Below are 27,514 nucleotides of genomic sequence, written 5' to 3' on the forward strand. Positions count from 1 at the left end.
AATAAAATGAAAATTTTTGTTTTATTCTTTTTCTAATGAAGAAAATAGGAAGCAAAATATTTTATTTAGGAAATTCGACGTCATATACGCTGATGCAGCACTGCTGGCATGTCAAAAAAAATTGTTTGCTGATCATTCAAATTTTGATTTTTAAAAAACTAGTTAATTATTTGTTAAAAATGTGGTTTGTTACTTAAAATTGTAAATTTTTTATCACCAATTTCAAATCGCACTCTTGATGGCATATTTTTCATAATTTTATTTAAAAAATAACTTTTGGCCGAAATTCACTCAAATATTAAGCTCATCCCGAAGTAATTTTAAAAATTTCTTATAAAAATGATGTATCTTTTAAAATTACTATTTTATTAAAATTCAATAATAGTCAATCACAAGTTTAATGGTAATTTTAAGAGTCACATTAATTTTAAAGAGATTTATAACATTACTCCCTTACTAGTGACACATAACCTAAATAAGAGTACCATTAACTTAGTGTGGTGAACCACAATTGAGGTATAGTGGTAGCCACATACTTCGGGAGGAAGATGGAGAAATGAGATCTCGAACAGACATATAATCTTATGAGCGATCTTAAGTAACTGACCTGTCTGTACATCCTGTACATCATAACTCTGATTACACAAGTGCAACTCTAAACCAAGTTTGCAATAGTTAAAGCATTTATGTATCTAGAACTAAGTATGTCTCGAACACAGATAACTATCAAGTGAAAACAAATCCCATGTGTCTAACATTCAAATTTGAACCATTAGTAGTGAAAATAGTAGTGAGACAAAATAAAACGACTTTTGACAAAAATATTAAAGTGTTTGGTGTCATGTGATTATCATAGGTGGAGTGTTTAACATAAATTATGGCGAACATAGTGGTATTGAGATCGATCTTAGACAAAACTTAATGGACAAGAGCCTCAATTTCAAATTGAGAAAGAGTATTGGGCTGGGGTGCGACGTCAATGAGAGACATGTCTAATGGATTGGCATGAGAGTGTAACACCCTCCAAAAATTAACCTTGGTTAATCTGGCAGGGTTATTAGTAATTACCTTAGTTAAACCAACTTGTGACTCGGGTTTGTTTGGTAAATGAGTTGGGGTTTCTCTCATTACTATTCATCATCATTTTTCCAAAAAAATCAACATCAAAACATTTTAACTTTTTCACTTTTTATATCACATAATTCACTTTTTATTATTATTCAAATAAAAAAAATAACTACAAAACAAAACTTTTTCATTTTTGCATACCACTTTTTTCATATTTTTATACTAAATATTTTTACTTTTTTTCCACATCAATTACAGTATCTAAACCAACCCATTTACCAAACACCACCGAGGAATCGCCACAAGTTGTGACAACAGCAGCCTTCTCTGAATAGGAGCCTTGTTATTTCCACCGGGAAGGCATTTTCTACATTCATTATTGTTGAGAATTGGGCCTAACTCGGTCACAAGTACAAAGAAAGACCATGTTAGGAAGGCCCGACCGCGCTCGAAGAAATCTTTCTATAATAGCACTCAAATAAGTCCCAAGAGATCGGAAATTCGGAGTTCATTAGTTAAGATTGGGGTTATACTTAAGAGGGCGCTCCGCACGTCTCTCCACATCTGACACATGACGGAATTTGGTGGCATATGCATAACTTTGAATAAGAGGAATGCTACAATGCATTCTAGCAACCATCTACTCACCATCTCTTCACTTGCATTTTGTTTTTTTTCATAAAAAAAGGTAAAGAGAGAAGAAATGGTGGGTAGAATGCAAAAAAACATTTCCCCTTCGAATAATTTGAAAAGAAAAGACGAGGTTAAAGCATAGCCATATTGCATATTGCTTACGTCATACACAGAAGAGTACGAGCTTGACAAAGGTCTTATCATATTGAAAAGCCATAATTGGGAATCGATCGAAACTCTGGGGGTGTTTGTTAAACTCCACTGCACTGTTCATGTATAAAATAAATAAAATAAATAAATAAAGATTGGTATGGAAAAATGAAAAAATGGTATTGGAAAGTAAAAAATTTTGTTTTGTAGTGATTTTTTTATTTGAATAATAATAAAAAGTAAATTATGTGATATAAAAAGTGAATGATTTGATATAAAAGTAATAACGTTTTTTTTTTAAAAAAAATGAAGTGAATAGTGTGGTAGAATAATGAACAGTGCTGTAGGGTTTAACAAACACCCCCTAAATAGCACGCTCAATCATAAAGATGACTCCTGGTGGTTTCCTGGTCGATAGACCCATAACTTCATAAGCCAACAAGATGCCTATAGTATATGCAACATCTGCATTTTGTACTCTTCATTAACTCTAGTGCACATGAAAAGCAACTATCATGTTAATCACACACTGCCCAAGCTCACTACCAGCTACACCAGCTAGGTGCAAATTCATCCCTATGGCGACATATAGTGCTTGGCGTCTCAGTGATTGGTCATATCATCATCCCGTGTAACGTCCCACATCGTCTGGGTATGAAGATGAGGATGTGCTTAAATGTATACTACACCCTTAATGACAACAACGCATTTTAAAGCCGTGATGGTCATGATCCTATCAGAACTTCGCAGTTAAACTTGCTTCTGCTGAAGTAGTACCAGGATGGGTGACCTCCTGAGAAGTCTTGTTTGGGGGAAAAAAAACGGATAATATTGTGTGTCATTGAGGTGGGGTGTTACAAATGGTATCAGAGCCATTGCCCAACCTGAGATGGAGGGAGCGTGCAGAAGCTCATGAAGATCACTAGCGAGCACTCGTTTGGACGGACGCCAAGAATGGGCTAATCCCATGAGGGTCGCCAGCGGGAACGTTGGGTCTTAAGAGGGGTGATTGTGACGTCCAACATTGCCTGGTTATGGAGATGAGGATGTACTTAAATGTATACTACACCCTTAATGACAACAAAGCGTTTTAAAGCCGTGATGGTCATGATCCTATCAGAACTCCGCAGTTAAGCGTGCTTCTGCTGGAGTAGTACCAGGATGGGTGACCTCTTGGAAAGTCTGGTTTGGGGGAGCCAAAAGCGGACAATATTCTGTGTCATTGAGGTGAGGTGTTACATCCCGTCTCTTGATAAGGATAATGTATGAAGCCCTCAAACGAAAAAGGGGGGGGGGGGGGGGGAAGCTCTGAGAATAAGATGAATAAGCATATAAATAAGCATCAAGGAGCAACAAAAAGGGTAAGACACACCCAAGAACTCGGGACATCCACTACATGTCATTCCACACATGCTGACTTAAGCATTGGAAAACCTTCAGCTACGGCTGGAGGTCTTCTCACCTACTTTTCTTTTGCAGCAACTTAAAAGAGTCTTACAATTGATTGTACGCAAAGAATTATCCTAGAAGATCTAAGAAGCAAATGGATAACTTGACTCGAAAAATACACCAACAACTATACTTGTGTCCAAATTTATGGCAGCCGTGGAACTGGATATTATGATTGTACAAGGAAGATCTGGCTAGAGTTAAACTAAGACCACTTGTACTAAGGTTTCGTGAAGCAGTAGCCATGACCATCTCAAATATGATTTAGTATTATCATTAGATCATATATTATATAGATAATTATATCATAATTATTTACTTATACATAAACTTATATAGTAGATACTTATATACAAATATACATATATAATATTTAGGGTTAATAACTTTTTTGGTACCTGAGTTTTCACTTTTTTATTTTTTTCCCATGAGTTTTAAAACATGACAAATCTAGTACCCAATCTATGCGAAAAGACGGAATCAATACCTCTGTTAGTTCCGTCAGTTCCAATTAACGAAATTTCCATGTGTCACTCTCATACTACGCCACGTGTCATAAAAATTTAAAAATAATTAAAAATATAATATAATAACATAATAATAATAAAAAAATAAAAATAAAAAATAAAATAAAATAAGAAGTTACATAGAAACTCTCGGTGATCTTCGTATCCGGCAACTTCGAAACATTGGCCACAGCGTTTTCTAGAAGCAAAACTTCATAGCAGGAGTTACTTCCAGGCCCAATACCTTGACCGGCATTATCTTTTCTGGGTGGGTCACAATTTTCCGCTGGCAGAAATTTTCGGCAAGATTCCGGAGACAGAGAGGCTACCGGAGAGTGCAATCGCAATCCTTTTTTGATCGAAATTTCTGTCCCATATTTCTGGTCGGCACTGTTTGGCGAGGAAAACCTGGATTTTCAAGTGATGGAGGAGAAAAGTTTTCGACGTACCGCTAATTGTTCAGAAAACAAGGTGAACCCCCTTCATCCTAATTTGTGTAAAAAAAATATGTGAATCCGTCTATTTCTTAAGACTAGTTTAATTTGTGCCAAAAAATAAGTATTTTTGATGACTTTTTTGGTACCCCATAAATTTCCAAGAATTCTTTCCTGAGCAAATACGCAGCCTATCTGGAAGAAAGGATTTCGGGGGCTCATCAACCAAGCCGGAAAACTCGAATCGGTTGTCACGTCTCAAGGCTTGGATTTCTGATGCTACGAAGATAAATCAATCAACATGGTATTTCATAAATTACCCAAATTCTACAAAGAGAAATCAATCGACATGGGATTTCCAAGTGTACTTCACATTTTGCGAAGGCATTGCGGCTCTTGTCAACATGTTCTTCGATTTGAACAGGGCGGCGAGAGGTTTAGCTTGCGAAATTCTCAAGAGGGCTTCCCGGCAAACTCATAAAGCTTTCATTTTTTTTATTTTTTATTTTTAAGGTTTAGTTTTTTTAAAAAAATTATTATTTTATTATTTTTTATTATTTTTAATTTTTAGGACACATGGCGTATTATGAGAGTGACACGTGGAATTTATGTTAATTTGGACTAACGAAACTAACAGAGGTAGTGATTCCGTCTTTTTGCAAAAGTTGGGTACTAAATTTGTCATGTTTTAATACTCAGGGGAAAAAAATAAAAAAGTGAAAACTCAGGTACCAAAAAAGTTATTAACCCTAATATTTATTATTTACTTACTTGTAACTTATGTTATAATATGATATAACATATATATAACACAAATCCTTAATGAAATTGATGGGATAAGTCCAAATATGGAGAAGGGGTTAAATAAGAGCACTCTCAATAGCTTAGCCATTTTTTAAGTCGACATGACTAACCAAAACCTATTTTTTATAGTTTAGCTAACAATTTTCAAAACCACAATCCACCAGTTTGTCTAAATTTCTCACTATTTTATTAGAATAAATGTTTTTAAAATGTTGATGTCAATGTTGTTGGTCTTCAAATCATAGATCGATAACTCTAACAATATAGATCGGGCATCTTCCCATTCATTCATGACTCCCTTTGTGATGAACAAGCTGTAAGTGTGTGAAATATAAAATAGACTCCAATAACACCTAGATTGGGGTTGAATAGATATATGCCAATATAACACGGAATTAAAAAATCAACCAATCACAACCAAATAATCACCAGAATATGAAAAGCAATCAAACAATTAACACAAAGATTTTGATGACGAAGTGAAAACCTTTTGAAGAAATCTTTAAAAGTAAAACTACTATGGGGTAGCCTATCCAGAAAATCAATACACTAAGAAGAATTAAGCTGTAATAGACTTCCTCTTATACCAAGACAAGTGACCCACTTAATTCCTACTGCAATAGCTTTATAACTTATGGGCAATTTTTCTTCTTAATCTCCTCTATTGGAACTCCAATACAACTTTAGCAGATTTTCATGGTTGGTTGTTAACAATAATCTAATATCTAAGAGATAACTAACTTGAAACTCTAGATCTAAACCTCTCTCTTAGCACAATGAATTGTATAATACAAAACCCTTTAAAATTTGTTCTTAGAAGTTACCTTAAACATACTTCAAGAAAAACTAATACAAGTTGGAACAAGATCAAGAAAAACTAATACAAGTTGGAACAAGATCAAGAAAACCTAATAGGAGAACGAAACTTCGGATGTAATTCGCACAGATTTCCAGACTAATATTGTGGGACAATACTGAGTTAACTTTGAAATGCTGCTGATTTCACCTTAATCCAATACTTAAGCCAAAACCTATGGTCAAAACACTGAAACATATGTAGAATAATAAATTGAATCAAATCCACTTTTTAGTCCAATGAATAAGATTCTTATTTGCTCATTTCCTTGATTGATTAAACTTAACTACATCATAGTAGTCTTTTATTCATGATTAATTAAGCTTAACTACATCTTATAGGTATTCTCTAGACATCTCGTTTGTATGTAGATCGGAAAATAGAAAAATAACAACATAAATATAACAAAAATCCAAACAACAATTGCAACAGTGGAGAAAACGGCGACAATGAGGAGTATAAGTGCGCGTGAAGGCCAAATGGGGGTGGTAGATCAGAGCTTGGAGGGTGGCGGTGAGAAGTGGAGAGGCCGAAAAAAGTGGTGGAGTGGCGTATCGATAGGGAAGAGAGACAGATGATAACAAATATAATTTGGAAAAACCAAAATAGGTTATTCAAATCCTTCCTGTGTGCAAGCTGCAGGCTGGAGAAGGAGCAGAGACAGTGGACAAGAGGCTGAGGTAGACAAGATAGAGGGCAACATGACCGAGGCGAAGGAGGGACGATGTTATAGTGGTCGGAGTTGGTTGTTTGAACATAAAAAACGAAGAGGGAAAAAATAAAAAGAAGAAACACTAAGAGAGAGAGGAGAGGAGGAGGAAGATCCATCTCTCCTCCCCTAGCGCCTAGAGGCATGCCGAAGGCGGAGGAAGAACCTCACAAGAAAGGAAAGGGAATAAAAGGGAATAATAGAGAGTTTATTTTCCTAAAAAGTAAGAGAAATGCTATACTTATTAAATTTTGTATTTAAAAATTAATTTTTAAATGATGTGTGATCTAATATTAATGACATATTTTTTAAAATAATAAGTGATATGTCATTTAAAAATGAACTTTAAAATTTGGAAAAAAAAAAAAAAAAAAAAACGTCAATGACAAATACAGAAAACGACGTGAGATCTCCGTCAACTGCCACGTGACATTGTCATATTGTACACCACAAACAGACAAGATGCCACAAATACACTGCAAGATTTGAGAGACAACACACGCACCCACGCACGCACCTGCACACACGCTTCTCTTTCTTTTTAGTTTTCATTTTCCTAAAAAGAAAGAGAAATGTTGTGTGTCTGTGTCCGTCTCTGACAGTCTGACATCTTTAGCTCACTCATCACTCACCACCTTTACCTCACTTTCGTCTGTGTCTTTAAGCTAAGGCTGCTTTCTCTTTTCGTGAATGGATTCTCGAGCTTACCTCTTACCCCAGGATGATCCTTAACCTGTTCATGTCACGTCTCCCGTTTAGTTTGGTTTGCCCATTATCTACCTCTCGTTTCTTTTGATTTCTACTATTATCAATCTGATTTTAGATTTAGTACGCGTTTTACTTAACTATCTTACCTCATCATCTTGAACAATCCCAAATATTTTCTTTTTATTTTTTTTTATTTTTTTATTTTTTTCAAGAATCCATCCTAATCCTGGAATTTAGATAGCTGTTCTTTGAGCTGTAAAACCAGATTCTAAGTGCCTTTTCCACTTTACCTTATCGGGTTCTATTTGAAACTCTTGTAGTACCCTAACAATCATGGGTATCATTCCATTTGTGCTTTGGTATTGGATTCAACTATAAAAGCTCTTGCTTTTCTCTTGTACTAGTTATATTTCTTAGATCAGCTCTTCACGTTTCCTTTTCTTGCTCCGTTTGGGTATTCATATATCAAGTAGATTTGAGCTTCCACTCCCTCTTGGCTTGTTTTGGGGTTCTCTGTTTACTGGAAACTGCATACATAGTGAAATCTCTTTGCTTGTTTCATGCTATTTTCTAGTTTCGTTCCAGTTGAACCAGAGCCATCTTTAGCTTAAAAATTCTTAACTTCGTTTGCATTTGGGTATTTTGCATAGACTGGCTACCAGATTTGAGAAAGATCATGGGGTGCCTTTCATTGCCTACTATTGGTTTGGTTTTATTGTGTTCAATGGTGTGCACGGTGAGTGGTATTGGTGCCAACTGGGGCACACAGACCAGTCACCCTCTGCCTCCAGATACAGTAGTGAGGCTGCTGAGGGAAAATGGGTTTAGAAAGGTTAAGCTTTTCGATGCGGATTATGGGGCATTGAGAGCTCTGGGTAAATCTGGGATTGAGGTCATGGTAGGGATTCCTAATGATATGCTTCAATCTCTTGCCAGCAGCATGAAGGCTGCCGAGAAATGGGTTGCCAAAAATGTCTCCACACATATCACCACCAATAATGTCGATATCAGGTGAGCTTCCTTCATTTCCCCCTTTGTCTGGTGGTAATGCTAATAATGTCAACGTCAGTGATTTCTTGTATAATTTCTAGCTTGCTGACTACTTCCGCTGTAATATTTGTTAAGCCTTTTTCTTCAATTGAATTGGTTGAAAAATTATCAATTAATAAGCTTCTTGTTGATGCCATCTTGGTGGAGTTGTCGTTTCTGGTACTTACTAGGATGCTTATGGTTGGTCTGTAATATAAATCAGCTCTTGGCTCGACGCAAATCAGTGTCTATGAATGAGCCATGGATGGAAGGATAAGTCAGAGTCTGGTATTGCAGCCGTTGCAAGTCAAAATTTGTTTGGAATGTTGTTCAATCAGCCGTTGTTGATTCTGGGATTTCATACATCTTTCCATTGCTAGCCATTTTCAGAGTCTATATTTGCTTTGTTTTCTAAATTTCCTCGAAATACCTTTCAATCAGTGTAGAAAGTGTTGTTTCTTTAATTGCGTGCAACTATGGCTTGTGATTTTTGTTTCCAATTTGAATTAGTTAGGCCCCGATACATTCTTAGCTCCAGCCCTTTCTTTACATAATTGCCTTATGTTTCAGTTTATGTGGACTTTCTGATGTTGCCAATCTTCATATACTTTATATTGTGGGCTCTACAACTTTATGTTTTATTTTTAATTTTATTCATTTTCACAAGATATTGGCTCGTTGTCTTTGCAACAAAGCACATCCATGGTCTTTTAGTTTATATTTTTCTTACAAATGCTAACTTGAGGCTGATAATTTTACTGGGACAGTATCATTTCTGTCAACTTTCCACTGTAACGTTTACTTGAGTTCTTGTTTTATAAGAAAAGTGCAAGTCAGTAATATGTTGAGTCTCTTGATCAGTATGAGCTGTTTAGTGTGTCATCTTACCAACTTTTTGTTTTTTCTCAAAGTTATCTTACTACCTTTATGCACGTGCACAGGTTATCAATGATGCAGTTCAATCTCTTTCATTTTTTCTGATCTTCATCGTTAATTCCTTGTGTTCTCCCTGTCTCATCTGTCTGTTTCTTTTCTGTCTCAATGACCCTAACAGATTTAATGCTGGTGTTATTAAGGTTCCTAATTGCTATGTGGATTTACTTGAAATAATCCGAACCTTTTGGAGTATATAGTGGGAAAAAAATGACAACCAACCTAAAGTTAAAAGTTACGATCTTCTTCAATAATCTAATCTTAGAAGTAAAATCCCACCTACTTTCAGGCAGCGGTTGATTTTTTTTCATTCCATTAAGCCATATTATATAGGACCACATCCTATGTAATATTATAAACCACCATAAAATATCTTATGCTTATATTTGACCTTTCTATAAGCCTTTTGAAGTCATATTACATGCTAGTGCAGCCATGCTCTTATTGTAAACAACTGCACATGACAAATTTCTTTGAGTATTGCCATGATTTTAAACCCGATTGGTTATCCTGTTTTTCAAATGCTAAACAGCCTAAACTTTAGCTGAAAGTCAATAAAAAATTTATTTTATGAAAGAGTTTATAACTTTTACATTGAAAGCTGGGGACCTTCATTTCAATTAGCATTTAGTCAACACTTGGATTGTATATGTCATATGTCTGCTTGCCATAATTATTTCTCTTCAATCTCAAATGATTCATTATGTGCAAGAGTGTCTTGCCTCCTAAATACTCAATTAACTATTTTTTGGACCTGCTTATTGTCCAAATAACTGTTATTTTACATCTGAAGGCCTTTCAAATTTATATGCCATGTAAGTATAATGTTTATGAAATATATGAACTTTTTATGCCAACCAAAACCTAATGTGGAGATCTCTGACTTCTTGGCAATTTAGTTGAGGATTTCATTTGCTAAGAAAACTGAAACAGCATGAGTCATCTGTTGCAGTCATGTTTGCATGCATTGTATTTTGTAGCATCAGCATGGTCATAGTTCTCTTATGTCTATCTTTGTGCTGGATTGTTGTGTTGTTAACATTGATCTTTCTGAAGGTCTTGTCTCAGTAATAATCTTTACGAGATAGAAAAAATAATGAGTTACAAGAAGAGAAGCCCGGAGGTGGAGGTGGAGGTGGCTGAATAGAAACTTATTCTTGTGGATAAGATGGTTTCAACAATAATAAAATATGCTGTCCATGCTCATTTGGTTTCTTACTCTGATTTTGGTATAATGATGCTTAATAAAACCTCTATTCCAATTTGGAGGAATTCTCAGATTTGGTTAAGGTTGCAAGAAATGTCTCAACGGCTTTCCAGCTCATCAATGTTCACATGAATCTACAGGTATGTTGCAGTTGGAAATGAACCGTTCTTGTCGACATACAATGGAAGCTTCCTCAGAACAACCTTCCCTGCTCTGCAGAATGTCCAATCTGCCTTGATAAAAGCTGGTCTTAGCAATAGAGTGAAGGTGACAATCCCCCTTAATGCTGATGTGTATGCAAGCTCAACTGACCTTCCTTCTGGCGGTGACTTCCGTGCTGATATCCATGACCTTATGCTTGCCATTGTCAAGTTCTTGAATGACAATGGTGGTCCCTTCACAGTGAACATCTATCCATTTATAAGCCTCTACACTGACGCCAACTTCCCTGTTGAGTATGCCTTCTTTGATGGCAACGCATCACCTGTAATGGATGGTGGGACGACCTACTACAATATGTTTGATGCAAATTATGACACTCTTGTGTGGGCCCTCCAAAAGAATGGGTATGGAAATTTGCAAATCATAGTTGGAGAGATTGGGTGGCCGACTGATGGAGATCAGAATGCTAACAATGTGTATGCTCAGCGGTTCAACCAGGGCTTCATGTCCCATATATCCGGTCAGAAAGGGACCCCAATGAGACCTGCGGTGCAGGTTGATGCATATTTATTTAGTTTGATTGATGAGGATACTAAAAGTATTGATCCAGGAAATTTTGAACGCCATTGGGGAATATTTACGTATGATGGGCAATCAAAATACCCGCTTAATCTTGGTACCACAAACTCAGGATCCTTGGTGTCTGCAAAAAATATACACTATTTGGACCGCAAGTGGTGTGTGATGAAGCCATCTGCTAAACTTGATGACCCTCAAGTGCAACTAAGTGTGAGCTATGCTTGTGCACTTGCTGATTGCACGAGCCTTGGATATGGGACATCTTGTGGCAATCTAGATGCTCGGGGAAACATCTCATACGCATTTAATAGTTACTACCAGAAGAATAATCAACTTGATGGCGCTTGCAAGTTTCCCAACCTTTCAATGATCACCAAATCAGATCCAACAGTTGGCAATTGCCGATTTGGGATAACAATGGAGCCATATTATGGAGGTGCAGAAAGGATACTTGGGTGTCTCCAAAAGCCATTGAGTTTGGTTTTTGGCCTTATTCTCTGTTTGCTAACAATTCTGTGAATTCTAAGCTTCTAGTTCCCGAGGTACTATTTTTCTACTAGTCTTATTTGCTTTGTAGCATAGTGTAGTGGGAGCTAAGAGCAATCGATTAATGGCATAACTTTAGTTCAATTTTTGCAATCTAGATGACAAACGTTCAACTTATCTAATGTATTCATATCTGAAGTCAAACTGCATTAAGAATGTTTTATGGATGTTGAGTAATGTTTGTGTATGGCTGACAGCGTGGTGGCATGGACTTGCACAATGGTGCACAATTGAGTAATGCACCCAAATGGATAAGGGGAGCAAATGTCATCGGGCAGTCTATAGTTTGATCACATGGCTTCATTGTCCAGAAAATTTGCATTGTCTCAACTGTTAGTGACAACATTGTTCTGAGCATTTCGGCAGCCAAGACTAGTAGTAATAAAAAAGATTGTAGCATGGATTGCTTAACAATAATAATTGAAGCAGTCGCAAGACATTAGTCTACTTAACAAACATTGTAATTAAACATACTTGAACAACTACAATAATCATCTTATGTATATGTATATATCCTTGTTTGTTCACCCGCCAGATAGGGTTAGTACTCCTCCACCCATGGACTCAGCTTTGGCTTCCCATTATTCCTAAGAGCCTTCCAAACAACACTATTACACTTGAACCCGGACCCAAAAGCGATTTGCCAAATTCGATCGCCACTGTTGATCCTTGAGTTCGCTTCCAAGTAAGCCAGCTCATACCAAATGCTACTACTGGAGGTGTTTCCGAATCGCTCCAAAGTTTTCCTTGATGCCTCCATGTACTCCTCTGTGAGCTCCAAGTTGTTCTGTATCTCGTCCAGCACTTTCTTGCTTGTTGCCAATATACAAACATGCTCAAAGGCAAGCTTATAGTCAGGAATGTAAGGCTTGGCTTTCTTCTTCTTAAAAAGCAAATTGGTGAAGAAATGCAGTTGTTCAGAAACAGGTAGGACTAGCGGGCCAAGAGTGGTGATGTTTGCCTTCAGTGCATGCCCTCCCACCTCAATCACGTCTTTGCTCACCGAGATACCTTTCTTCCCTTGTGCATCTTCCCTTATTTGTATGCTTTTGTAGCTCCTATTGTCCATGGCTTTGTGGGTTCGAACCAGCTGCGCGCATGCAACATGAAAATAAACTTGTAAACCTGCAGACAATATATGTTTATATGAAAAAAGTAGGTTGTTGAGATAATCTAGATCATAGCTAGCAAAGTGGCACCTGCTTGAGTTCATACTTGGAGCGCCGGCTTTCAAGGCGGGAGCTTGAGAGCAACATGGCTGCAGCCCCCATCCGAAAGAAGCAATTTGCAAGGAGCATGTCAGGGTCATCACCGTTGTACCATGTGTATGTCACGGCTTCTGCACTGACTACTAGAGCATAGGAGCCCGGATAAGCAAGCAAAAGGTCTCTAGCTAGATCAATAGCTGTAACTCCAGCAGCACAACCCATGCCACCAAGGTTGAAGCTATGAATATTGTGCTTAAGCTTGAAATGGTTTACTACCATTGATGAGAGCGAGGGAGTGGTATTTAGGAACCCACAGTTGACAACTAGAATTCTTATGTCCTTTGGCCGGATTTTGGTGGCTGCAAGAAGGTCATTTATCGCCCCAAACATGACTGCTGCTGACTCTTCTCGGCCGTGTTTTAGGGATGTTTTGAAACCAGGGCGGAAAACTGCGCGTGGCAGGTAGCTTTCGTCGCCTATGCCAGAATTCTTGAGAACACGTTGCTGAAATTCAATTGCACTATCACTGAAGTCGCCACATTTTCTTGCCAACTCAATGAACTCCTCCTTTGAGATCTGTGCAAATAATTAGTGCGTAAGAAGTTGTCTAAATTAAATGCTGACAAATTTATTAGTAAAGGAAAATAAATATTAAGTGTAGGTTAATTACCTTAAGGTCATTTGGTGGGCGATAACAAGCGAAATCAACTAAATAAATGGAGCGAGGTGTCGAATCGAGATAAATGTATAGAATTAAACCCAATAATCCCAGCATAAAGAGAGCATCTGTAAGATCACATTTCTGATAGAAATCTTCCCATGAGAGCTTTCTTAACTCAACACCCAAGACCACTGTGAGGAGTGGTGCAACCAAGAAATAAAAGCTGTGGCCAAGGAGATAACGATATCCAAGCTTCACATATTTCAGATTAACTGAGCTAAGAAAATCCGGCAACCTAGGCCGGACCTTCACTGAGAAATTAAAAGACCCAGCATTTGGCCCCGAATCCTCAACACCCCGATTCACAATGTCGGTTGAAAATCGCTCCTGCTCCCTTGCCATGGGAATATATATATATATATATATATATATATATATATATATATATATATGGGAATTATATAATTATGTATGGAGTTAAAAGTTTACTTTCGTGCCAGGAAAATGACAAAATAATTGAATGAGAGTGAAATTAAGGCATTAGTACTTACTAGTAAAGAGGCACCAAAATTTGAATGGGAAGATGATATGAAGAAATTAAGGGGGTGCAATTGAATGGATTTATATATCTATATATATATATATATATATATAGAGAGAGAGAGAGAGAGAGAGAGAGAGAGAGAGAGAGAGAGAAGTAATGAAATAGTGTGTACATATATATGGAAGTAGTTACGTTTAAGTATCTAAAAATATATAAGATCTCAGTAACAGAAAGTAGGCCTTTTGTGCATGAAGCCGAATGAGCAGCGGGTTTGTAGCACCAGAGAAGTTGTGTGTGAGGAATTATGATGGGTTCTTTTTCTTGTTTTTATTATTATTATTTTTTAAAAATGATTGACGTGAAAGAAGGGACCGGGTCAGACTAGTGTTCGCAGAAGATCGAAGTTCTCGTGGAGGCAAACACCTTCGTTCACAAACAACTTCTTCTCTTCTAGTTCTGGTTGTAGAGCTCGTGGAGTACTCTTCCAATGAATGCATGGTTTTGGTTATCTTGCCAAACCGATCCATTTCAATTTCTTTTTCACGTACAGAAAATGTAGCATGTGGAATTCCTACTACTTCATAACCATTTTATAGGAATAGGATATGCACTCATAAATTAATATGTTGTCATTTCTTGATTCCTAGATCTAAATCTAAATACAATAAATAATTCTATGCATGCATGGTTCAATAACTTTACAGCATTCACATTTAACTCTTCAAATTTTTTCTAAATTTAACTCTAAAAATCGATCTACTTAATTAGTCACTTTTCAAAACTATTAAACATCAAACTCTTTAAATATTTTTCTACTTTAATTAAATATTTTATTTTATTGATAAAACCAGCTTTTTGGATTCTTTGCATTAAAAATTTATTTTAATTAGTTGAAAAGAGAGAATTAAAGTAGGAAAGATAAAGAACATCAAAAAAAAGATAACTTTTACATTTGGAGAAGAATTATATGGCAAGAGTTATATATATATATATATATATATATATATATATATATATTTAACATTGGCAAATTAAAGAGCTTGTTAAATAGTATTTTTGTTCAAATTTTAGAGAAAAATCAAACATAAAGATCGTTCAAGTCAACAGCCACCAAAGGTATTGATCACACCAACGGCAAGAATCAAGAATTTATAGGTTCCTAGTAAAGAACATATAGAAAATTTATCTTCATTCCCATGAAAAAGTATGGGACTCCATGGCCATTCGCTATTTATACTGCAGATTCAATATCACACAGAGACACCAACATATATATTGCTTTAACTATTTTATTTACTAGACCTTCCATCCTACAATTACATTTGTAGGCAATTAATGAATTTGATATGAAAAGCTTGCAAAAGTAGAAAGTTCAGATCTATACAATATTGTTATTGGTACAATTCGAATTGAAGGACCGTTCCCCAGCTGGTAAAAGGTACTTCCTATATCTATTTTCTCAACAAATGGTTGAACCTAAATCAAAGGAGACCACTAATCGGTAATAACTCGCCCAAGAAAAAAAAACCACTTCCACAAATCAGTTCGATTGTGGAAAAGAGAGGAACCCACCCCATAATTTTATTGCGAAAACGTCACATGCACGTCCTGGCGCTTCTCTTTGCAGACGCACGCTCAAGATGGATGCGCACCCAACGGTCCCAACTACCCAAGGGTGTTGAGAAGGAGATGAGCCTAAGTTTCTGTGAGAACTAGATGAACCAGTATGCTAAAGTTGGAGAAGGTGACTGACGAGCTCAGATTTTTTTCACGTCAGTCAAAAAAAGAAAAAGACAAAAAAAAAAAAAAAAACACCCAACACGCATTGCACGTCCCAGCGAAGCCCAAATTTGTTTTTTAATTTTAATTTTAATTTTTTTTTATTTAACTGACGTGCCACGCCAGTGCCACGTCCCTTTTGAAAGTAATTGTAAGCGTAGCGTCACCTCAGGCTCAGGGTTTGAGAGGGTTTTGGGTTTGGGAGGTCGAGAGAGAGATGAAGCCGTTGGTGGGAATGGTGGTTTCGAACAAGATGCAGAAGTCGGTGGTGGTGGCGGTCGATAGGCTGTTCCACAACAAGCTCTACAACCGCTATGTGAAGCGCACCTCCAAGTTCATGGCCCACGACGAGAACAACCAATGCAACATCGGCGACCGCGTGCGTTGTTTCATTCCCTCGCCCTTCCCTCTCTCTCTCTCTCTCTCTCTCTCTCTCTCTCTCTCTCTCTCTCTCCGCCTCTCTAATTTCCCACCAACTAATTTCTAATTCATTGAATTTCAGGTCCGATTGGATCCATCAAGGCCGCTGAGCAGGCATAAGCGTTGGGTGGTTGCTGAAATCCTCAAGAGAGCCCGAATTTATGAACCTCCCTCGGCTGAGTCTCGATCGCCACCTCCTCCTCCTACTTCGACCTCCTCCTCCTCCTAAGGTTTGCTGGATTGTTGTTTGCCTTATTATTGTTTCACGTTTTCTGTTTTCTCTTTTATAGGGCTGTCGAAAATTTTTATATTGTCTGTGGTTTTAGGTATTTTTAAGGGGTCTGAGGGAATTGAAATATGAGATTAGCACGTTGTTTGTTAAGTATCAAGCTAAACAATGCAGCAACCTAATGCTAATAATTTTTTTTTTTTTTTTTTTTTTTTACCTCTTGAATTTTTTGCGGTTTGCTGTTCTTTTAAATCAGGAAAATGTAATCGATTATGAAATAAGTCTAAGCATGGCTCTACAGCTTCAGTCATTTAAGATTGAGTAGGGACCCTTTGTTAGGAGTTAGGAGTACTTCTGATATTTTACTTTATTTGCAGGTGACATTTCACTTTCTTCTACACAACAGCAGGTTCCAAGAACTGGTTAGCATCATCTGCACAAGCTTGATGGAAAATCAAGATTTTTCTTTTTCTTTTTTGGTTTTGTGATTTTGTTTGTATCCAGGTGTTTGAACCACATTAGGCTGGAGCATGATTAAGAGAGACTTATTGCCCCTACTGTGTACTGAGTTCTCTTACATAATTTCTTTAAATGCATTGCTGTTCATTCATAGGATTTCAATTTAATACCCTGTGGATATTGTTTCATTCACTAGAAATTTAAGCTTTGCATTCGAAAGAGTTAAGGTCCTTTCCTTTCATATGATGGAAAAACTCAATTATTTGCCAAATGACCTTTGAACTAAATGGCACCTCCTCCCTCCATAAGAATGTGATGGTGAGTGGAAGTATGGGTTTTATGTGTTGTGTAAGAAGCGGGTTCAACACATGAAAATCTGATTTGTTATTAGGTTTTGGAGACCTGCCCTGTTTTCACTTACTCCCTCGGGTCATGAGAGTTTATAGGTTATTGTTTATGATTAATGTTTCTCCTGATAGAGTAGAATGTAGCGTGGGTGCATTAGGGCTTGGAAACCTAATGCTTGATTTAGGTTTTGTTGTATATCTAATTTTTTTTGGGAATAAAATTTACTTATCCAAAAGAAAAACAAAAAAGCTCAATTGTCACTGCAGCCTATATATTTACTTGCCTGTCTTGAAAATTTGAAAGTAAAGATCAAGACGGTCATTACATAGATTTGGTTTTAATTAGGTCCGGCGTGAGTATAATTAGTTTTGTTTTATGTGTGTTAGATTGGTTGTTAGATTGAGATGGGACTATTTCATGTGATTGACATTGGTTTCAGATTGGTTCTTTGCTTGTTTGGACTTTTCTTTTTGGTATGATGTTGAAAATAAATCCAATTGCATTTTGTATTTTGAGCCTGTCAACTGTTCGATGAAATGCTCGGGTGAAAAACAGCCTCTCTACTCTAGTATAAGAAAAACGGCCTGCCAACATCAGAAGAACTCTTGCTGATTGTTCTTGAACCTTACTGTCACATATTTGATAATCCAAAGCTGTTATCATTGCCCCAACCACTTCTTCTCTATATACATTGAACTCCATAGTATTACCCTGCAGCATAAGTGCTATTGGTTATGGGAATTTCTCAAGAATGCACAACTTTATCATACAAATGGCTTGTTTGGTCTCTCAGAATATTTGACTAACATTTTATGTTTGTATGACAATGAATGTGCTAGACTTAGAAGGTGCTAATACTGGTCTTGTATTCATTTGAGTGGTGATGGGAGAAACGTTGTGTAGAGCTAACTAAATGACTTCGTGTGGATCTAACAAAATGTTTTGTGCAAACGTTTACATTTGATGCCATCTCAAGTGGAAGGGAGAAACACCTCCTACTGAGAGAAAAAAAACTCTCAATTCCCACCTCACAAACCCTAGCTATGCCTTGTCCATCGACAATATATGTGTTGAGGGAAGCACAAGAGGATATGATGAATGAGGAGAGTGGAGGTGGGAGGATTGGCTTGTGGATGGGACAAACCATGTTAATGGTCCTTCCTCGAGTCAAGATTGGGACAATGGGGTAGGGGAGTCTATGGAAGATGTGCGGGCAGATCCCACTGAGATGGTTCCTGCGAACGGTTTGGCTGAGTCTGTGGGGGATTCGGTCCTTGGACAGGAATATGATGATATGCTCTACGAAGACCAAGTATTTCGATATGCCTCACTGAATTCGGTAAGAAAATATATGCAACTTCTTTAGCTTTCTATTTCTATTTGTGATTGTGATATCAATATAATATGTTCATACGAAGTGCTAATCGATATGAATATTATGATTCTTTCTCTTCAATCTCAAATGATTCATCATGTGCAAGAGTGTCTTGCCTCCTAAATACTCAATTAACTATTTTTTGGGGCTTGTTTATTGTCCAAGTAGCTGTTATTTTACATCTAGGGCCTTTCAGATATATATGCCATGTAAGATAATGTTTATGAAATATATGAACTTTTTATGCCAACCAAAACCTAATGTGGAGATCTCTGACTACTTAGCAATTTAGTTGAGGATTTCATTTGCTAAGAAAACTGAAACAGCATGAGTCATCTGTTGCAGTTTTGTTTTTGTGCATTGTACTTTGTAGCATCAGCATGGTCGCACTTCTCTTATGTCTATCTTTGTGCTGGATTGTTGTGTGTTAACATTTATCTTTCTGAATATCACGTCTCAGTACTAATTTTTATGAGAGAAAAATAATGAGTTACTAGAAGAGATACCTGGAGGTGTAGGTGGCTGAATGGAAACTTATTATTGTGGATAGATTGTTTCAACAATAATAAAATATCCCGCCTAAGAGATCTGTAATGACCATATTGAACTAATTTGATTTCTTACTCTGATTTTTGGTATAATGATGCTTAATAAAACCTCTATGCCAATATGGAGGAATTCTCACATTTGGGGAATATTGCACGAAACGTCTCAACATCTTACAGCTCACCAATGTTCACTTGAATCTACAGGTATGTTGCAGTTGCAAATGAACCTTTCTTGTCGACATACAATGGAAAGCTTCAATCTGCCTTGATAAAAGCTGGTCTTAGCAACAGAGTGAAGGTGACAATCCCCCTTAATGCTGATGTGTATGCGAGCTCAACTGAGCTTCCTTCTGGTGGTGACTTCTGTGCTGACATCCACGACCTAATGCTTGGCATTGTCAAGTTCTTGAATGACAATGGTGCTGCTCCCTTCACTGTGAACATCTATCCATTTATAAGCCTCAACACTGACGCCAACTTCCCCGTTGAGTATCCCTTCTTTGATGGCAGTGCATCACCTTTAGTTGATGGTGGGGCGAGCTACTACAATAGGTGATTGCTATCATCCACTCCTTAGCTTAGTAGCTCCATTGTGTCTGGCTAAAGCTGTACAAAGTCATGAACATCAACGTCTGTAAACAGAATTTACAATTGTAAACAAACTTTACAGTTGTAAACAAAGTTTACAGGTGAAGAGGGTGAGCTTCACTAACTCAGTAAGTAAACGCACAAAATGTGATAAATCATAAGTTGCAAACATTTATTGGAAACAATTCTTTATTGCAAGTCATAATAAAGCATGCAAAATAATTATTTTGAAAATTATGTAACCAACTCTAAGCATAAACTTGGAAGAGAATAACTTCAATGTGGTCCATGCATAAAAGTGGACTTTTGTGGAAACTATTTAGTGGTTGCCACATTAGCTAGAACATTCTAACAAAAAAATAAACACCCACACTTAATTATATCAGGTTTTATTATTTTTTAAAACAAAACAAATGGAGAGGGTGGCAAAGGGAGGTGGGGCGGTTCGCCGCCACCCCCAGTGGCCGGAGGTGGCCGCGAGCTGCCCCCAGTGGCCGAGTGTGGCCACGAGCCAACCCCAGCGGCTTGGGGGAGAGAGATTCGGCCACTGGGGGTGGATCGCGGCCACCCCCAGCGGCCTGGGGGTTGGCCGCGATCCACCCCCAGCGGTCTACTCCAAGCCGCTGGGGGTGGCCGGATCTCTCTCCCCCAGGTTGTCGGATCTCTCTCCCCCAAGCCGTTGGGGTGGATCGCGGCCACCCTCAGGCAGCTGGGGGTGGCCGAATCTCTCTCCCCCAGGCCGTTGGGTGGATCGCGGCCACCCCCTGCGGCCTTGGGGTGGTCGGATCTCTCTCCCCCAGGCCGTTGAGGTGGATTGCGGCCACCCCTAGGCCTTTGGGGGCGGATCGCAGCCAACCCCTAGGCCTGGGTGGCGGCGACAGGGAGAGGCTGGGCGGTGTCTGGGCGTGAGCAGTGGATGGAACCGGTAGGGAGTGGTGGCTAATGTCTTCGAGGGAAAATTAATCCTATTTTTTGCTTACATACATTTTTTTTTGCATTTTTCTTAAAATGTTGATGTGTCAAAATTTGTGTGGTTTGCACTAAAGCTCTCTTTTGTGCAACGACCACACAAGATGCACTCAACTTGGAATCATGTGAAGCTTATAAATCAATCAAAGCTTTCCTTCCCTTTTTCATGAGCAAAAAACCCATAAACCTAGGCCCATAAAAGGTTGGGGAGGCTGCACGGATGCCACTAGGCATGATTAGTCATGATGAATATATATGTCTATGATCATTTCGCTCACCTTCCTTCTTTCTTCTCACCTACGGCTGTAATTTGTTAGTTAAGAACTGCGCATATATATATATATAGCTCTGCTCATCAATCATCAAACCATCAAACCCTCAATTTGCTTTCAACGTTTCCACCTACGAGTCGAGCTTTTGTTTCTTGGTGCACTAAAAGCGATGGAGGTAGTTTCTATATATAATGTAATCTCTTCGCATTGGTTGCTGTTTTCTCTTATTCAAACAAAATCGCTATGAAACTCATTACAGGTTGTTGAGCTGAAGGTACGCCTGCACTGCAAAGCTTGTGAGAAAGCAGTCCGCAAAGCCTTGTGCAAGATTAAAGGTACGTAAAAGTTAAAACAAGCAAGAAAATGTAACACAAAATTCAGATGTCGTAAGACTATGCACAGTTACATGCACACACATATATAGATTAATTAGTGAAATGCTAGTCATACGTAAATCCAAAACATAATTGTCTAGCCTCTTTCACGGGTGGCCAACCACTCTACCAGCCCAATCAAACCTCTAACTAGGAGTGGTGTCGGGGTGGTTGCAACCACTAGACCATCAAATCTCTTGAATCCGGTGGTCATGGCTACTAATCTCTCCGATCTGATGGTTCCGGACATCAGATCTCTTTGATCTAATATTGGTCACGATAGTTGGGGTGATATTGACGCCAACTAAGAGAAAGTGTGTAAATGTTTTTAGTTGACGTGACATTGCCATGTCAGCGCATAAGGGGGGATCGAATCGAGTGCGTAAAATGCATGTATAGGTAGCATTCCTGGAAAAGAAAATTAAAATGGTTAGACATTAATTGTGGTTTGGTACAGGGGTAACTTGCGTGGAAATAGATGTGGTATTGAACAAGATCACAGTGCTGGGCTACATTGACCGTAAAGTTGTGGTGAAAGCTGTGCGCAAGACAGGAAGAAGAGCTGAGGTGGTATGGCCATCATCATGTCACTGGGAGAAGGCTGAGAAGCCCAGATCACTTCCAACTGGTTTTGGGTGCGTCATCCCTAGATGGGGTTTCTAAACTTAATTTAAAATTAATGTAATCTTTTGGTTGCAAGAATGAGAAAAATAATAAATTCATTTTCCCTACATTATTTCATACAGCCTCTATACCCCTTATTCCATTATAGTAAAGAAGCAGAATGTGAACATGAATAACAGAAAGTGGTATTAATGATCATATTCCCTACATTAAATATATTTTCCTACCAATATAAAGTTCATGGTATATATATATATATTTTTTTTTAATAAGCAAAGTATGGATCATAATCACTCAACTTTATGTGCTCTTTTATGATTTGTTTAGTTACTAAACTTCCTATAGAGTATAAATGCATACACAGAGACAAAAATCACTCTTCAGCATAAAAATGCTACTCTTCATACCTTTTTATCACATTTATTTCATACTAGATGACATGGTGCATTTTAAGTAACTTTTTTTTTTTTTTTTTTTTTTTTTTTTTAGAGTAATGCTCTATACTACCCCAATATCCAAATACTATTCCACTATATAGACGTGACAATGCTAATCAATTTTATTTTATTTTAGCAATAGTTGATCCAAAGGTGAATTGACATTGTCACGTCAATATAATAAAGTAGTAGTAAAATGACATGAGAAACCACTTAAAAAAATGTTATTCAGTAAGAAATTAGTGTGATAAATAGCTGTGAAAAAATATCATTATTAAGGCTCCGTTTGTTTCAGCGTAAAATATTTTTCATTAGAAAATGTTTTCCGCCGAAAACATTTTCCAATGAAATGGTACGTACAAAAAATCACAAATATTTTTTTTATATTTTTGTTCAATCATATTTACCTATAGAAATCAATATTTATTCACTTCATAAAAATATTAATATCATTTTTTTTTATTAAAAAAAAATCTAAAAATTTGAGTTCCAACGGTGGTGCATCAGGTCACTGCCGACACTGTACTAGGACCCCACCATAAACACACACAAGTACATGTCCCGGGAGTGGTATCCCGATTGGTCCCAATGACGAAGTTCTGGTGAGGCCTGGCGGTGTCTTGACAGTGTCCCGACTAGGTCCCGATGGAGTCCTTGTAGTGTCCCTAACTAGGTCTCGATGGAGTTTTGACAATGTTCCAACGGGTCTCAACGGAGTCACGGCCAAATCCTGGCAGTGTCTTGACATAATATTTGTCTTAATTGCTTGTTTGCCTCGTTATAGGCGGTTATTTGTGTAGATTCCTATGACTTTTAGGTGGTCTTATTTTTTTAGGGGTTGCTCATGAATGTTTTTGTTCTTGTTAAGTTTCCAGTAAATTCTTACTTATCCAAAAAGAAAAATGTTATGTAAAATATTCATCCAAAATCCATTACCTTGAGAGACGGGGACTGGTAAGTTTTGCTAATTTTATTTTCCATGGAGTGTATCGAATATGACATCATTCTCAAATGGTAGCTCAATCATCTACGTCTCATGAAATAAAAATTATTAGTTCGAATCTCTCCTCTCCTTTCCTCTTCCCTTGTGTGGAGATATAAAATAAATAAATAAATAAATATATATGACATCGAGTGAAACATAGAGATATGTGATGTCAGGCACTAAACTAACAAGCCTCTCAACCCATGACATCAAATTGGCCAAAAGTTGGTTCATCTCTTATTCATTCTTCGATCAAACGGTTCACATCAACTGCTAGTCCTTCAATATCAATTCCAGCCATTCACTGTAAAATCAGAGACTTGGTTTCCGAAGGACAATATCACCGGACACTAGAGATATACAAAGAAGAGGTCCATCTCTCAGGTCTCCATGCAACCCCCTCCTTTCTTCCGTCGGTCATCAAGGCATGCTCTCATGCTCAGTCCCTAGATTTTGGCCTTCAGCTTCACTGCATAATCCTCAAGACTGGCTCTGATTCGGAGGCAGTTATATCCAATTCTCTCATTTCTATGTATGCTAAGTTTTCGATTGTAGAAGCAGCACGTCAAGTGTTCGATACAGTGCCTAATAGAGACACAATCACATGGAATTCCCTCATAAATTGCTATTTACAAAATGGGTGTTGCTTCCAAGCTTTAGAAACGTTTAAGAAAATGTATTTATGTGGTTTTGTACTGAACCTGGAGTTGATTGCCAGCATAATATCAACCTGTGCGCGGACAGGAGAGTTCAGTCTAGGGAGACAGATTCATGCCCTTGTTATTGTTCATGGAATGATCAAGGAGTCAGTGTTTTTATCAACGGCTCTGCTTGATTTGTACATGAAGTGTCACCGCTCATTCCTGGCTTTACGTATTTTCGAAGCAATGGAGGTGAAAAATGCGGTTTCATGGACCGCCATGATATTTGGCTGCACTGCTAATCAAGATTACGATATGGCAATCGATTGCTTTCGAACATTGCAGGTTGAGGGGATCAAACCCAATCGAGTAACGTTACTCGCGGTCTTACCAGCTTTTGCAGAGTTAGGCTATCTTGAGCGTGGGAAAGAGGTTCATGGGTATGCTTTTCGTCGTGGGTTTGTCTCAGATCATCATTTTTCAGCAGCTATGATACACATGTATTGCAAATGCCGAGAAACTCTGCGTTCTGCGGAGTTAATCTTTGAGAAGTCTATTTTTAGAGATGTTGTGATGTGGAGTTCAATTATTGGGGGCTATGCTCGAAGTGGGAATAGTGCCAAAGCGATGAAGCTTTATAGCCAAATGCAAACTGAGGGAATTGAGCCAAACTCTGTAACTCTGTTGGCCATACTTTCTGCCTACACTACTTTATCTTCACTAAACCATGGCTGCGGAGTCCATGGATATATTTTGAAACGTGGCTTGAATTTTGAAGTTTTCATTGGCAATGCACTAATAAATATGTATGCAAAGTGTGGCTGTCTCATGGCTTCACATCAAATATTCGAAGAAATGCCCATCAGAGACTACACTTCATGGAGCACATTAATCAGTGGTTATGGTATTCATGGTTATGGTAAAAAAGCTTTGCAACTCTTTCATGAGATGCAAGACACAGGAGTGGAGCCAGATTCGATCACTTTCCTTGCTGTTTTATCGGCTTGCAATCATAGCGGCCTAGTCGAAGAGGGACGAGAGATCTTTGATCATGTAATGAAAGATGATAAAACACCCTTAACTATAGAGCATTGTGCATGCCTTGTCGATCTCCTGGGAAGATCAGGGAAGGTCGAGGATGCTTGTGAGGTTGTAAGAAGTATGCCCATGAAACCAAGTACAAAAATTTGGAGCTCTTTGGTATCTGCTTGTAAGGTTCATGGAAGATTGGAGATGGCAGAAAGGTTAGCGCATTGGCTTATCAAATCAGAACCTGATAACACTGCCAATCATACTATGTTGAGCATGGTTTATGCTGAGGCTGGTAATTGGGTTGGGGTGGAAGAGGTGAGGAGACTCACAAGGGTACATGGCTTGAAGAAATGTTATGGATTCAGCCGAATTGAGCTGGAGAACAAGAGCTTGTACTAAGAGCGTCTATAAAATAAATGCACGATTGTATTGTAAATTATGGATTTGAGTTGAATGAGACTAATTTGGTTAAACTGTTAGTTAGGTAAAAAGAAAGAAAAAAAGAAAAAGAAAAAGTGAAGTAACATCAAATGGACTTGCGGGAAAAACCGTGATTAGGAAAATACTGTCATTCGATGGAAAAGAAAACATCACATCTGTAATGGGTTTTTCTTATAAATGGAGTTTAAGGTAATGAATTAGAGAATTGAGAACCTCCACGGTGACTTATATATATATATCCAGAGTGTGAGCATTCGCGTCCGGTTAGTTAAATGTTATTTTAGCTAATCATGATGTTAAAATAAGAGTAAAAGTAGCTACATCCGGCTTAGAAATTTGGAATAAACGTTAAAAGTAGCTTGCGTTGTTTCAATCTCTCTCTCTCTCTCAAGTCTGATTGGATCTACTTTGTATATTCCTTGTGTATATAAGTTGAGCTCTTCCATACTTTCTAATGAGATTGATTTACTTGTAAAAAGAAAAGAAAAAGAAAATCTATAACTTTTGCTTGGTCTGCCTTACTTGCATGGCTTGATGCTTTTGGTACTAGTGAGCTAGCTTGACATTACTAATCTATACTTGGTAGAATTGAACGGCAAGGTAACCCATTGAGTTCGGACTGTAAATTTAAAACCAAAAGTTGTCTGTTATTATCTTCTAAACAAAACTTAAGATAGGGTAGAGCTGGCGCAGTTGATATGTGATATCTACCAAATTATAGATGCAAATGATACAGTTCATAAATCTTACTGCTCAATATGTCTCATAGCATTTAATCAGAATGTTTTTTTTTAACATCTTGAAATTTTTGCTGTTTGCTGATGTTTTAAGTTGCAACCGAATGCAAGCTAGGAGCTTTAATGGCTGTAATTTACTCTGAGGTAGTGCTTTTGTCGCTAACTAATGCAATTGCAGGAAAATGTAATTGATGATGAAAATAAGCCTAACATGGCTCCACTCTACCGCTTCAGTCATATGAGATTGAGTTGAAGCCCTTTGTTATGTGTACTTCTGATATTTAACATTCTTCGCAGGTGATATTTCACTAGGGACACCTGAAAGCTGAGAAGACTGAGTTGTACACAACAGCAGGTTCCAAGAATTGGTTAGCAGCATCTGCACCAAGCTTGATGGAAAATCAAGATTTTTGTTTTTTGTGAATTTGTTTGTATCCAGGTGTTTGAACTGTATTAGGGTGGAGCATGATTAAGAGGAAGACTTATTGCCCCAACTGTGTACCGAGTTGTATTGGATAAGTTCTTTAAATAATGCATTGCTGTTCATTAATAGGATTTCCATAACACCCTGTGGATATTGTTTCATTCACCAGAAATTTAAGCTTTGCATTCTAAAGAGTTATGGTCCTTTTCCTTTCATAAGATGGAAAAACTCAATCATTTGCCAAATGACCTCTGGACTAAATGGCACCATAAAAAATGTGATGGTGAGGGAAAGTATGGATTTCATTTCATGCATTGCGTAAGGAAGGAGCGAGTTCAACATGAAAATATAAATATGATTTATTATTGGTTTTGGAGACCTGCCCTGTTTTCACTTACTCCCTCGGGTCGTCAGAGTTTATAATTGTTTAGTGAGTAATGTTTCTTCTGTTTTAGAGTAGGATTAGGGCTTGGAAAGATTTAGGTTTTGTTGTATATCTATTTTCTTCTTGATTATGTCTGACCCACTTACTCGGGAGAGCCAGATGGTCTAAATTATTGCAATTAATTGCTCGAGTTGTACGTAATTTAAAAAGTCGAAATCTGCCTTATTCCGAACAATTTAGAGTGCCAAGGCCTAACTACAA

General features: G+C 37.7%; 5 protein-coding genes across 6 annotated transcripts; 4 read left to right on the plus strand and 1 right to left on the minus strand.

Moving 5' to 3' along the window:
• Window positions 1–7,146: 7,146 nt before the first annotated feature.
• On the plus strand, window positions 7,147–12,237 carry LOC132190384 (O-Glycosyl hydrolases family 17 protein). Of its 2 annotated transcripts, XM_059605360.2 has the most exons (3): window positions 7,147–8,328; window positions 10,627–11,769; window positions 11,971–12,237. In XM_059605360.2, exons 1-2 carry the CDS (start codon window positions 7,994–7,996, stop codon window positions 11,744–11,746), a joined length of 1,455 nt encoding a protein of 484 aa, XP_059461343.1. In that variant the 5' UTR covers window positions 7,147–7,993; the 3' UTR covers window positions 11,747–11,769; window positions 11,971–12,237. The 2 variants fall into 2 exon arrangements, with proteins under 2 accessions (XP_059461343.1, XP_059461344.1); XM_059605361.2 differs by lacking the exon at window positions 11,971–12,237 and having other exon boundaries at window positions 10,627–11,956.
• Window positions 12,238–12,300: 63 nt separating this feature from the next.
• LOC132190385 (3-ketoacyl-CoA synthase 10) lies at window positions 12,301–14,050 on the minus strand. The gene is made up of 3 exons (XM_059605362.2): window positions 13,652–14,050; window positions 12,973–13,557; window positions 12,301–12,863 (listed from the first exon to the last, which is right to left on the minus strand). The coding sequence occupies exons 1-3, from the start codon at window positions 14,042–14,044 to the stop codon at window positions 12,315–12,317; spliced, it is 1,527 nt and encodes a 508-aa protein (XP_059461345.1). The 5' UTR covers window positions 14,045–14,050; the 3' UTR covers window positions 12,301–12,314.
• A 2,049-nt stretch (window positions 14,051–16,099) lies between these two features.
• LOC148583529 (uncharacterized) lies at window positions 16,100–17,224 on the plus strand. Its single transcript, XM_088510645.1, has 3 exons — window positions 16,100–16,344; window positions 16,468–16,615; window positions 16,992–17,224. Exons 1-2 carry the CDS (start codon window positions 16,183–16,185, stop codon window positions 16,612–16,614), a joined length of 309 nt encoding a protein of 102 aa, XP_088366771.1. The 5' UTR covers window positions 16,100–16,182; the 3' UTR covers window position 16,615; window positions 16,992–17,224.
• Window positions 17,225–17,317: 93 nt separating this feature from the next.
• On the plus strand, window positions 17,318–22,288 carry LOC132190386 (heavy metal-associated isoprenylated plant protein 45-like). Its single transcript, XM_088510646.1, has 4 exons — window positions 17,318–18,760; window positions 19,549–21,348; window positions 21,433–21,508; window positions 22,005–22,288. Exons 2-4 carry the CDS (start codon window positions 21,343–21,345, stop codon window positions 22,208–22,210), a joined length of 288 nt encoding a protein of 95 aa, XP_088366772.1. The 5' UTR covers window positions 17,318–18,760; window positions 19,549–21,342; the 3' UTR covers window positions 22,211–22,288.
• A 1,475-nt stretch (window positions 22,289–23,763) lies between these two features.
• On the plus strand, window positions 23,764–27,060 carry LOC132190057 (PPR superfamily protein). Its single transcript, XM_059604939.2, has 2 exons — window positions 23,764–25,581; window positions 26,742–27,060. The coding sequence occupies exons 1-2, from the start codon at window positions 23,797–23,799 to the stop codon at window positions 26,754–26,756; spliced, it is 1,800 nt and encodes a 599-aa protein (XP_059460922.2). The 5' UTR covers window positions 23,764–23,796; the 3' UTR covers window positions 26,757–27,060.
• Window positions 27,061–27,514: the final 454 nt, after the last annotated feature.

The sequence above is a fragment of the Corylus avellana genome, chromosome 9 (assembly GCF_965113065.1).
Source record: "Corylus avellana chromosome 9, dhCorAvel1.hap1.2, whole genome shotgun sequence".
Classification (NCBI taxonomy): domain Eukaryota; kingdom Viridiplantae; phylum Streptophyta; class Magnoliopsida; order Fagales; family Betulaceae; genus Corylus; species Corylus avellana.

Coding starts and splice junctions, on each gene's coding strand:
- LOC132190384 (XM_059605360.2), top strand. CDS start 7,994: ATGGGGTGCCTTTCATTGCCTACTATTGGTTTGGTTTTATTGTGTTCA. Junction 8,329..10,626: donor ACCAATAATGTCGATATCAG/GTGAGCTTCCTT, acceptor ATGAATCTACAG/GTATGTTGCAGTTGGAAATG.
- LOC132190385 (XM_059605362.2), bottom strand. CDS start 14,044: ATGGCAAGGGAGCAGGAGCGATTTTCAACCGACATTGTGAATCGGGGT. Junction 13,558..13,651: donor GCCCACCAAATGACCTTAAG/GTAATTAACCTA, acceptor TTATTTGCACAG/ATCTCAAAGGAGGAGTTCAT. Junction 12,864..12,972: donor CCAAGTATGAACTCAAGCAG/GTGCCACTTTGC, acceptor GCATGCGCGCAG/CTGGTTCGAACCCACAAAGC.
- LOC148583529 (XM_088510645.1), top strand. CDS start 16,183: ATGAAGCCGTTGGTGGGAATGGTGGTTTCGAACAAGATGCAGAAGTCG. Junction 16,345..16,467: donor AATGCAACATCGGCGACCGC/GTGCGTTGTTTC, acceptor ATTGAATTTCAG/GTCCGATTGGATCCATCAAG.
- LOC132190386 (XM_088510646.1), top strand. Junction 21,509..22,004: donor AGCCTTGTGCAAGATTAAAG/GTACGTAAAAGT, acceptor GGTTTGGTACAG/GGGTAACTTGCGTGGAAATA.
- LOC132190057 (XM_059604939.2), top strand. CDS start 23,797: ATGACATCAAATTGGCCAAAAGTTGGTTCATCTCTTATTCATTCTTCG.